Source organism: Anolis carolinensis, unplaced genomic scaffold, assembly GCF_035594765.1.
Source record: "Anolis carolinensis isolate JA03-04 unplaced genomic scaffold, rAnoCar3.1.pri scaffold_8, whole genome shotgun sequence".
Lineage (NCBI taxonomy): Eukaryota > Metazoa > Chordata > Lepidosauria > Squamata > Dactyloidae > Anolis > Anolis carolinensis.
In genome coordinates, this window is record NW_026943819.1 from 2,143,334 (window position 1) to 2,155,831 (window position 12,498).

At 42.1% G+C, this 12,498-nt stretch overlaps 1 protein-coding gene across 1 annotated transcript; it reads left to right on the plus strand.

Moving 5' to 3' along the window:
- The first annotated feature begins 661 nt into the window (after window positions 1-661).
- On the plus strand, window positions 662-5,614 carry hspb2 (heat shock protein family B (small) member 2). Its single transcript, XM_003227757.4, has 2 exons — window positions 662-868; window positions 3,712-5,614. Exons 1-2 carry the CDS (start codon window positions 775-777, stop codon window positions 4,155-4,157), a joined length of 540 nt encoding a protein of 179 aa, XP_003227805.3. The 5' UTR covers window positions 662-774; the 3' UTR covers window positions 4,158-5,614.
- Window positions 5,615-12,498: the final 6,884 nt, after the last annotated feature.

A 12,498-nucleotide genomic window follows, 5' to 3' on the forward strand; every position in this document is an offset into this window, starting at 1 on the left:
CCGCAAGGAATACTCCGAAGTGGTTTTGCCAGGTCCTTCCTCTGAAATATATTCTCCAGAATCTGGTCAGTTCATCCTTCTTACTAACTAGCATTAACCTTGTTTGGCTTTCAACATCAGGTAGGATCTTGTTTGGCTTTCAACATCAGGTAGGATCTGGTGCCTTCAAGTCTCTGTTGAGATATGGAGACCTCACACATTTTGTAGGGTTTTCATCAGCAAGGAATACTCCGAAGTGGTTTTGCCAGGTCCTTCCTCTGAAGTACTAGTATTCCTTGGTAGACTTCCCATCAAAGTACTAAGCTGACCCTGCTTATCTTTCAAGATTCAAGAAGATCTTCAGGGACTTTAGGCTTGAGAAGGTTCATACCAGCACCCCACAAAATGCACTTTGTGAAGTTGGACTCGTCTCTCCGATTCATGCTTTTGGCATTGCTCGTCCAGTTGTCCTTGCAGGCCTTGCTGGCTCGAGGGAGAGTTGCGTATTCCTGACATTTCTAACAGCTGCGCTCCCAATTGTTGGAGACAGGCTGCCTCTAAAGCATGGAAAGATGCCTCTTGGGTGGCATGTTGATACGGCATTGGGGTCGTCCTGCCTGCGGTCTTGGCGTTCCACGGCCAGACGGTCTATTTCGGTCCCTGTTTTATCATGTTTTCCTCCTCCTCCTCCCGGAGGAATCCTCTCCGACGAAAACATTGAAATCTGGCCGCAGCCTTTGGACCGTAGAGGCCAAAACAAGGAGCTCGAGAGGTCCATTCCTCCTTGAGAAGACCATGTCCGACCGAACCGTCCCTCACGCCCACCCCATGAGCACAGAATACGAGTTCGCCAACCCCAGCAAGATTTACGACCAGAATTTTGCAGAAGGTAAGATGAGAAAGCTCAATCTGGATAGGTTTCCCTTTTATTCGGAGTAGAGATACCGACGTTTTTGTAGCTCCAATGTTGGGTTCATGTTTCTCATTCTGGGACATCTATGAGTGATGTAGAGTCGTGAATATCCATCAGACTCTATTATTCACAAATGAGTACAGAATTGTAGAAATATCACGGTGTGTTTGAACGGAACTTATGGGAGAATCCATTATTGAAACAACGTTGTTTTCCAAACTGATCCAACACTCAGGTCCAAACTTCACGTAAACATCCTGTCTCAGAAAGTTGTGTAATTTCCATGGCATCATTTTGTTGCCTTTCTAACCCTCTAGACATCACTTTCATGTGACATATTGTTTTTATATGTTTCTTCTGCTGCCTAAATGTTGAAAACCAACAATTTCCACATTTGGATTCTTTAACAACTGGGTGGCTATGGGTTTTCTGGGCTGTATGGCCATGTTCCAGAAGCATTCTCTCCTGACATTTCCATAAAAGTCAGATAAAAGAACAAGTTAAAAGCATGCTATAATAAAAACAAATTAAAAGCGGACTATTAGCAGGGTCAGCTAATAGTAAATATCGGTCCACTAAGAGGCTCTGGAGAGGGATAGAGGGAGCATTTGCAGTACAGTAGAATCTCACTTATCCAACACTCGCTTATCCAACATTCTGGATTATCCAACGCATTTTTGTAGTCAATGTTTTCAATACATCGTGATATTTTGGTGCTAAATTCGTAAATACAGCAATTACTACCTATCATTTCTGCGTATTGAACTACTTTTTCTGTCAAATTTGTTGTATAACATGATGTTTTGGTGATTAATTTGTAAAATCATAACCTAATTTGATGTTTAATAGGCTTTTCCTTAATGCCTCCTTATTATCCAACATATCCAACATTCTTCCGGCCTGTTTATGTTGGATAAATGAGACTCTACTGTATTTCAGTTATAACAGATTGCTCTGGCTACAGGCCCTGCAGGGTCAGTCATCGTCCGTCTGATGGAAATTGCTGCCGCACAGAACCTGGAGACACTATAGGTTATCGCAGAACAGGAGTCTGAGAGCAGCAGAGAGGTGTAGCATCTTTCAGTGCGGCCTGGATGTTTTAAAAGCCAAGGAGTGATGAAATTGATTCTAATATCTCTATAAAACATACACTGGAGGAGCACGTGCTCGATTGTTTCGGACCCTCTTCTTTGAAAACTACAGCAAATTACCCACTAAACAAGAACAAGATCTCTTCCAAATGCACCCATCGTCTGCTGATCCGGGGCAGTTTGTGGGCGTAGTTGGCAGGGAACGGCTTTGGGGAAATGCTGCCAACTGGGGATTTTTCCTTATTATTTTTGGGAAGCCCAGTTAAGCGACGAAAAGCTGAGCTGGTGAGTTGTACACAAAGGCCGGCTGGGAAAAGAATGCCGAAAGCAGCAGTAAACAGCACCATCCATGCCCATGAAAAGAGGAGAAGTGGTTGGCACGGCATGAAAGGGGCTTTTGTTCTTTGTGCCAGTCGAGCAGCCCCTTGGCGAGCGGCCACGGACAGCTTTCACTTTGCTTACTGGAACCAACATTAAAAGGGGTCCAATGAAGGCGATGATGTAGGCTCAGAAGAGTGACAGCGGCAACAGTGGGGTATATGGGGGACGGCAAGGCAGGATTAGAAGGGAGAAGAGCATCACCCGAAACCATCATCAGAAGGAGCTTGGGAAAGGCGTTTCTTGTTTTGGAGTAAAGACAAGAGCGTCTCCTTCAGTTGAAGATCTCAGAGCCCGCCAACAACTCACCAATGAAAAGTGGGACCGATGTGGGGCAAAGCAGCATCAAGCTTCGTTCCAAAGGGCTGAGCAATAACAAGTCCAAACTTCATCAACGCGCAAAGTCTTAATACGGAAATCAGATAAGGATTGCCACATAGGTATTAGATATTGATCATATGTACTCGGTCTTTGCGGAGCTCTATAACGTATTGATTCTCAAAATAATCTCCAGCTTTCTCAACCAGCGTTCTGAGTAGGTTGGATTTAACACAGTGGTGGGACTTGGTAGATCTTTTGGTTAATGTTTGTTATCTGCTTGCCTTGCAGAGCAATTTCAAGGCTCATCCTGGCTTTGTGTCTCACTGGGAGAGACAGTAGGGTTGTTGTTGTTGTTGTTGTTGTTGTTGTTGTTGTTGTTGTTGTTGTTGTTGTTGTTGTTCTTCTTCTTCTTCTTCTTCTTCGTCTTCTTCTTCATCATCTTCTTCTTCTCCTCCTCCTCCCTCTTCTTCCTTCTCTCCCTTGCCTTCTTTTGATGTCCTCCTCCTCCATCTCCATCTTCCTCTTCCTTCTCCTCCATCTTCATCTCCATCTCCTTCTCCTCCATCTCCCTCCATATCCATCTCCATGTCCATCTCTCTCCATCTCCATCTTCCTGCTCCTCTTCTATCTTCATCTCCACCTCCATCTCCTCCTCTTCCAACTCCATCTTCCTCTTCTTCTTCCATCTTCATCTCCATCTCCTCCTTCTCCATCTCCCTCCAGATCCATCTCCATCTTCAACTCCATGTCCATCTCCTCTATCTCTCTCCATCTCAATCTTCCTTCTCTTCCATCTTCATCTCCACCTCCATCTCCACTTCCATCTCCTCCTCTTCCATCTCCAACTCCATCTTCCTCCTCTTCTTCCATCTTCATCTCCATCTCCTCCTCCATCATCTCCATCTCCATCTTCATCATCTCCTCTTCCTTCTTTCTCCTTCGCCTCCTCCTTCATCTTCCTCTTTCTCCCCACTTTCCTCTCTTGATCGAGACCCAAAGATTAACCTTCCCTTCCTTCCCTTTCTCCAGGCATTTCTGCAGGTGACATCCTGGCCCCCACCTTGTACCACGGCTACTACATCCGCCCCCGGATTAATAAGCAGCTGGACCGGGGCATCTCGGAGGTCAGCCTCAATGACCACAAGTTCCAGGTCTTCCTTGACGTCTGCCACTTCACGCCAGATGAGGTGGCTGTCCGCACTGTGGACAACCTCCTGGAGGTGACAGCTCAGCACCCGCAGAAGGCCGACCGCCATGGCTTCGTCTCCCGCGAGTTCAGCCGCACCTACATCCTCCCTTTGGACGTCAACCCACTCATGGTGAAGGCCACCTTGAGCCATGACGGCATCCTGTGCATCGAGGCCCTGCGGACGGGGAAGGAGGTGAAGGCCAGGGTCAACGAGGTGAAGATCACACAACAAGAACCTCCGCCGGAGAAGAAAGGGAGCACCGAGGAGGAAGAGAAGCAGGACTAAGTCTTCTTGAGGTGCACCAAGAGCTTGGGATTGCATTGACCTCTCAATGAGAACTTGGTGCAGCTACATTGGGCAAACTTGGGCCCTCCAGGTGTTTTGGACTCCAACTCCCACCATTCCTAACAGCCGGTAGGCTGTTAGGAATGGTGGGAGTTGGAGTCCAAAACACCTGGAGGGCCCAAGTTTGCCCATGCCTGCATAAGCATCTCTGGCAAACTACTACTCCCGGTGGTCAAAGTGTTGGAGACTAGCCTGGAAGGGAAGTAAACATGTGTAACAAAGAATTTATATCTCAGCTTATCTAAAATTGACCAATGGCTGAGGATCTTCCTCACCTTCCACAACTACAAATGATACCTGTGACCTCACTTGTTGATTTCAAGCTAACTTTTGGTCTTGGAACTTTCTGGAGAAAGGCACCAGCTCACAGGAAGGGAGGGGCATATGTAGAGTCAAAGTTACATAGGCAATAGTTGAATATTTACATAAAGCTCAAATTTAAGATAAGACTGTCCAATTCTGATCAAATCATTATTCTCATCTTCTTCGATGTGAATGTGCTTATGTATCCTTTTAATAATAATAGAGTAAAATAATGCATGTAATAATAATAATAATAAATACAGGAAAATAATACAAGTACAGTTGAGTCTCACTTATCCAACTGCTGATGCCTCACCAAACAACAAATCCCAGGATTGCATAGCATTGAGCCGTATATACTTGAGTATATGCCGACCCGAATATAGGCCAAGGCACCTAATTTTACCACAAAAAAACTGGGAAAACATTGACTCCAGTATAAGCCGAGGCTGGTAAATTTCAGAAATAAAAATAGATACCAATAAAATTACATACAATAAATACAGGAAAATAATACATGTAATAATAAAATAAAATAATAAATGCATTAATAATAATAATAAAATCAGTGAAATAATAAATGCATTAATAATAACAAAAATAGAGTAAAATAAATAATAGCAACAATAATAGAGAAAAATAATAAATGTAATAATACCAATAATAATAGAGAGAAATAATAAATGTACCATATATTCTCGAGTATAAGCTGTCCCAAATATAAGCCGACCAGGACCCTCACCCGAGTATAAGCAAAGGGGGGCTTTTTCAGTCTTAAAAAAGGGCTGAAAAACTAGGCTTATACTCGAGTATATACAGCATGTCCTAACTCTGGTTTGGGGTCCTACAAACCTATATTGTCATTTTATTACAGTTCAAGTATCAAGGTGTCCTGCAAGGAATCATTACAGTATGATTAAATATTTTCTTTTGGATCTCCCCAACTTTCTGTCTTAAAACTACAATTCCCAAGACCTCAATGGAAGAAGAGAAGGCTGCTAACCGATTGTCTTTTATAATAGGAACAAACCCACAACGAATGCACTAAGACATCCCTTCTGCTAACCACAAGTATTAAAAATGCTGTTCTGTCATCAATGGTCTTCCTTTTGCTCTCTTCCTGTGCGCATGATAAAGCACATGGGATGTGTGGTTCCTTTTGATATGTGGTTGCGCTCAATTGCTAAAATGACACAGTTGGAATTCGTGGCATGCAATATTTGTAAACAGTTATTATTATTATTATTATTATTATTATTTTATTGTATGACACAGCAAACAAGATAGATATGCTGGATTTCATATCACAAAATCACAAGTCGAACACTTCCCAAGTGTCTAGGACTGTGTGATGTATTTTCGGATTATTATTATTATTATTATTATTGACACAACAACGTTGTATGACACAGCAAACAAGATAGATATGCTGGATTTCATATCACAAAATCACAAGTCGAACTCTTCCCAAGTGTCTAGGACTGTGTGATGTGTTTTTGGATGAAAATACATTATTATTATTATTATTATTATATTATATTATTATTATTATTATTATTATTTACACAACAATGTTGTATGACACAGCAAACAAGATAGATATGCTGGATTTCGTATCACAAAATCACAAGTCGAACACTTCCCAAGTGTCTAGGACTGTGTGATGTATTTTCGGATGAAAATACATTATTATTATTATTATTATTATTATTGACACAACGACATTGTATGACACAGCAAACAAGATAGATATGCTGGATTTCGTATCACAAAATCACAAGTCGAACACTTCCCAAGTGTCTAGGACTGTGTGATGTATTTTCGGATGAAAATACATTATTATTATTATTATTATTATTATTATTATTATTATTATTGACACAACGACATTGTATGACACAGCAAACAAGATAGATATGCTGGATTTCGTATCACAAAATCACAAGTCGAACACTTCCCAAGTGTCTAGGACTGTGTGATGTATTTTTGGATGAAAATACATTATTATTATTATTATTGACACAACGACATTGTATGACACAGCAAACAAGATAGATATGCTGGATTTCGTATCACAAAATCACAAATCGAAACACTTCCCAAGTGTTTAGGACTGTGTGATATATTATTATTATTATTATTAACAACAACAACAATAACAAAAATAAATCAGCATTTTGGGGCATCTCATTCAGATCTGGAGCCCTCGGTGGTGCAATGGGTTAAACTGCTGAGCTGCTGAATTTGCACACTGAAAGGTTGACAGTTCAAATCTGGGGAGTGGGGTGAGCTCCCGCTGTTAGCCCCAGCTTCTGCCAACCTAGCAATTCGAAAACATGGACATGTGAGTAGATCAACAGTAGATCAATAATACACAATTATAGTTGTGTATTTATATTACATGTAATATTACTAATAATATTACAATATAGTGTTATAGTACAATATAGTAATTTATAATGCTTCTATTGTGCTATGTTAATAATATAATATATTGTAGATAGAAACACATAACTTGTAAGCCGCCCTGAGTCCCCTTCAGGGTGAGAAGGGCGGGATATAAATGTTGCTAATAAACAAACAAACAAATAAATAAATAATCAATAGGTACTGCTCTGACAGGAAGGTAATGGCGCTCCATGCAGTCATGCCTATGGCCACATGACCTTGGAGGTGTCTACGGACAATGCCAGCTCTTCGGCTCAGAAATGGAGATGAGCACCAACCCCCAGAGTGTGAGTAGAGTAATAGGTACTGCTCCGGCGGGAAGGTAACAGTGCTCCATGCAGTCATGCCTATGGCCACATGACCTTGGAGGTGTCTACGGACAATGCCAGCTCTTCGGCTCAGAAATGGAGATGAGCACCAACCCCCAGAGTGTGAGTAGAGTAATAGGTACTGCTCCGGCGGGAAGGTAACAGTGCTCCATGCAGTCATGCCTATGGCCACATGACCTTAGAGGTGTCTATGGATAACGCCGGCTCTTTGGCTCAGAAATGGAGATGAGCACCAACCCCCAGAGTGTGAGTAGATCAATAGGTACTGCTCCGGCGGGAAGGTAACGGCGCTCCATGCAGTCATGCCAGTGGCCACATGACCTTAGAGGTGTCTATGGATAACGCCGGCTCTTCGGCTCAGAAACGGAGATGAGCACCAACCCCCAGAGTGTGAGTAGATCAATAGGTACTGCTCCGGCAGGAAGGTAACAGGGCTCCATGCAGTCATGCCAGTGGCCACATGACCTTGGAGGTGTCTATGGATAATGCCGGCTCTTCAGCTCAGAAACGGAGATGAACACCAACCCCCAAAGTGTGAGTAGAGTAATAGGTACTGCTCCGGCGGGAAGGTAACGGCACTCCATGCACTCATGCCTATGGCCACATGACCTTAGAGGTGTCTATGGAAAACGCCGGCTCTTCAGCTTAGAAATGGAGATGAGCACCAACCCCCAGAGTCGGTCATGACTAGACTTAACGTCAGGGATTTACACAACAGGGAAACCTTTCCAATCCAATGAGATTAAGTCATGGAGGCATCTCTTACAATAAGGAGCACCCAGCACACAAATTGGGCTTGTTTTCCCATTGCCAGTAGTGACCGATGCCTAACCTTTGGGCCGCTCCTTTTGGTCTCATTTTGACCGCCATGGCTGTCGCAATGGTCACGAGACGGGCAAGAGGGCAAAGACCGAGAATAACTCTGACGTTTCGCAAGACTTCACATCCTGGCAGCCGAGAAGAGGGCGAAAGCATCCTTCCGCTTGGACGGGCTGCACGACTCGCCCGTAGATTTGCCTTTGGTCGTGTGTTTTGCAAATAAGGCAGATGGAAAAACCACAACTAAAAAAGTCAGCCCTGTCCACAGAACCCGCGTTGTTAAAAACGAAACGAAATCTCGAGGTCTGGAGGCTGGCAATATTGGAAGTGGCCTTGGGGAAATGGCATTTATTTCATTTAGGAAGTTTGCCGGCGCTATTGATGTCGGTTTCCAAAACTATAATAATAATAATAATAATAATAATAATAATAATAATAATAATAATAATAATAATATCACGATCTGACAACTGCAAAAGGCCACCCTACTGGGATCTGCACGCATCATCCGAAAATACATCACACAGTCCTAGACACTTGGGAAGTGTTCGACTTGTGATTTTGTGATATGAAATCCAGCATATCTATCTTGTTTGCTGTGTCATAATAAAATAATAATAATAAGAAGAAGAATATATATATTCTTCTTCCTGACTTATCAGAGCTTGCATAATAGTGTGCCATTATTTTAAAAAGTACTAAATGTATGTGTGTATTTTTTTTAAAAAAATTGCTAGTAATATTTGTCTTTGCATTTATTTTCCTGGCTGTTGCATGCCTATGTGTTTTGTTTTTTTTTTTGCCTCCACTAAAACAATAATTGGAATATATAGTCTTTATTTTTTACTCGGAATTTTCTCCTGTCATTTCTTATTTTTTTTTCTTTCAGTATTGATTCAACAAAGAATTGGCACTTGATGAGCCAATTACAATTACAAAGTTTTTTGCAAAGTGATACGTTGTGCGTCTATTTTAAAGGTTTAAATCATTGTTTTGTTATGTATTTTAACCTTGTAATTTGTGTTGTGTTTTTATGTGTATGTCAACTGTTGTTTTAGAGCTTTGTCCCCATGTAAGCCACCCTGAATCCCTTCGGGGAGATAGATGCAAGGTATAAGAAATAAATTTTATTATTATTATTATTATTATTTTATTATGACACAGCAAACAAGATAGATATGCTGGATTTCATATCACAAAATCACAAGTCGAACACTTCCCAAGTGTCTAGGACTGTGTGATGTATTTTCAGATGATGCACGCAGATCCCAGCAGGGTGGCCTTTTGCAGTTGGCAGATCGTGATATTATTATTATTATTATTATTATTATTATTATTATTATTATTATTATTATTATTATTAAGAATATATATATATACCCATTAATCTTATAAAAGTATTTCCCCCTGAAATATTTGTTAATCTCTGCTACAGATATATAAGCATTTCCCCCTGCAAGCCTTTGCAATCCCTATGTACCTTTATATTTCTGCCTATCTATCTATCTACATTAATTTTATATATGAATTTCCCCCTCATATGTTTGCAGGTCTTTGCAAATCCTATACAGATATAATTATCTATATATAGAGAGAGATGTCTAGATAAATATATATGAATATAGATATATAGGGCTTGTAAAGATTGCAGGGGAAATCCAAGTGCGCACGCACACACATAGAGATTTCTAGATAGATATAAACATAAATATATAGGGCTTGCAAATATTGCAGGAGGGAATTGCACATATATAGAGAGGGGATTTGCAAACGTTTCAGGGGGAAATGCATATGTGAAATTAGTATATATAACCATAGATCTATATCTAGTTCTGCATTGTTTATGTAGGCATTGAATGTTTGCCTGTTACTATGTTGGAAACCTGTCTGCATTTTCCACCTTCGGCTTATACGCGAGTAAATAAGTTTCCCCAGTTTTTTGTGGTGAAATTAGGTGCCTCAGCTTATATTAGGATCGGCTTATACTTGCACTAACTTTGCACTACCAGTGCCTACAATGGCCTCAAGGATTGCTAGAGCTCAGGGCTCCGTCTCCTCCGAGAGGGAGGAATCCCAAGGCGAGAGCGGTGCCTTGAAAAGTGTATCATTTCCTCCTCTTGTGTTTCTGATCTAAATGGCACCAATGGACACCCATCCCATGGATGTGGGGCTTTGCTTCCGGGCCCATCTCGCCCTGCGCGGAATCGTCCTCGGGCTTTGACCAGCTAAGCACAAAATCTCACACTGCGGCAATTGTTATGAGCCGAGACCCAGACGCTCTTTTGTGCCCGCAGACGTGTTATGAAAAGGGGAAATGCAGACTGGCAGCCAAGAATTGGACAAATCAGACATGTTTGGGGTGCCGTTCTGTTCTCATAGTCAAGAGAGAGAAGAGAGAGGATGTGTGCATTCTGGAGAGTGAGTACATTTGACTCCACTTTCACTGCCGTGGCATCAGGAGAGCTGTAGTTTTACAAGATCCTTAGCCTTCTTGGCCTTGGCTAGTGTCCCCAAACTACAAATCCCAGGCAGCTAAAGTGGTGTCTGTTGTGACTCTGATGGGGATTGTGGGATTCAGGTTCCAGGTGTTCAAGATGATGGGATTCAGATTCAAGATGACTCTGATGGGAATTATGGGATTCAGGATCAGAGTGTCCCTGCTGTGAGAGATGAGGCAGGGAATGGTGTTGATGATACCGAAGCTAGCCAAGTGCAAAGGGAGGATAACTCTCAGTTAGATAGCATGCAGACAGAGGCTGCTGCAAACGAGCTGTCTGGCCTTGACGAAATGACATCTCTGGGTCGAGCTGGCCGTTTGGAATTTCAGGTTCGCAGGAGCGTCAGAATAGCAAACAAGAAAGAGGTCAGAGGCCAAAGAAATGCATTCATGCTATGCAGAGAATATTAAAGGGTGTGCTGAGAGAGAAACCTTTGTCAAAACCAACGTCTCGTTTGAAGTAAGAAGTAGCTCTTGCTTTCCTGGATTATCTTGCAGTTTTGTGTATTCAAGTTCATGGGACTTTGTCATGCATTAATGGAACCTGATGTGTTGTGCTCCAGAACTTTGTCAGTCTGGATTCGGAAGTCCCACAGTCTCTTTGCGTGCTCATTTTCCAAGACTTTTGCAGGTTTGTGATCCCAACAGTTCTTTGCTGCTGGGAGGTGGTACTTGAGGCATAAGTTCCAATCAATCATTTGGGCCACATAGTTGTGCCTCTGTTTGTAGTCTGTCTGTGCAATTTTCTTACAGCAGCTGAGGATATGGTCCATGGTTTCGTCGGTTTCCTTGCACAGTCTGCATTTTGGGTCATCAGCTGATTTTTCGATCTTGGCCTGAATTGCCTTTGTCCTGATGTCTTGCTCCTGGGCTGCAAGGATCAGGCCTTCTGTCTCCTTCTTCAGGGTCCCATTCGTGAGCCAGAGCCAGGTCTTCTCCTCATCAGCTTTTCCTTCAATTTTGTCAAGGAACTTTCCATGCAATGTTTTGTTGTTCCAGCTGTCAGCTCTAGTTTGTAGTGCGGTTTTCTTGTACTGGTTTTTTGTCTGCTGTGCTTTGACTTCAATCAAAGCAGGTTCTTCACTTTGCTTTACATATTCTGCCAGGGCATGTATTATTATTATTATTATTATTATTATTGACACAACGACGTTGTATGACACAGCAAACAAGATAGATATGCTAGATTTTGTTTCACAAAACCACAAGTCGAACACTTCCCAAATGTCTAGGACTGTGTGATGTATTTTCGGATGATGCGTGCAGATCCCAGCAGGGTGGCCTTTTGCAGTTGGCAGATCATAATTTTGTCAATGTCTATTGTTTCCAAATGCCGGCTGAGATCTTTTGGCACGGCACCCAGTGTGCCCATCACCACCAGGACCACCTGCACTGGTTTCTGCCAGAGTCTTTGAAGTTCAATCTGAGTTTTTCCTGTTGTTTTTCGTCAATGCGACTGTCACCTGGGATGGCAATATCAATTATCCAAACCTTGTTCTTTTCCACAACTGTGATGTCTGGTGTGTTGTGTTCCAGAACTTTGTCAGTCTGGATTTGGAAGTCCCACAGTATCTTGGCGTGCTCATTTTCCAAGACTTTTGCAGGTTTGTGATCCCACCAGTTCTTTGCTGCTGGCAGGTGGTGCTTGAGGCATAAGTTCCAATGGATCATTTGGGCCACACAGTTGTGCCTCTGTTTGTAGTCTGTCTGTGCAATTTTCTTACAGCAGCTGAGGAGATGATCAATGGTTTCGTCAGCTTCCTTGCACAGTCTGCATTTTGGGTCATCAGCTGATTTATAATAATAATAATAATAATAATAATTATATCACCTAGATTATCAAGGCAAATAACCCACAATATCTGCTTTGAACTGGGTTATCTGA

Coding starts and splice junctions, on each gene's coding strand:
- hspb2 (XM_003227757.4), top strand. CDS start 775: ATGTCCGACCGAACCGTCCCTCACGCCCACCCCATGAGCACAGAATAC. Junction 869..3,711: donor CGACCAGAATTTTGCAGAAG/GTAAGATGAGAA, acceptor CCCTTTCTCCAG/GCATTTCTGCAGGTGACATC.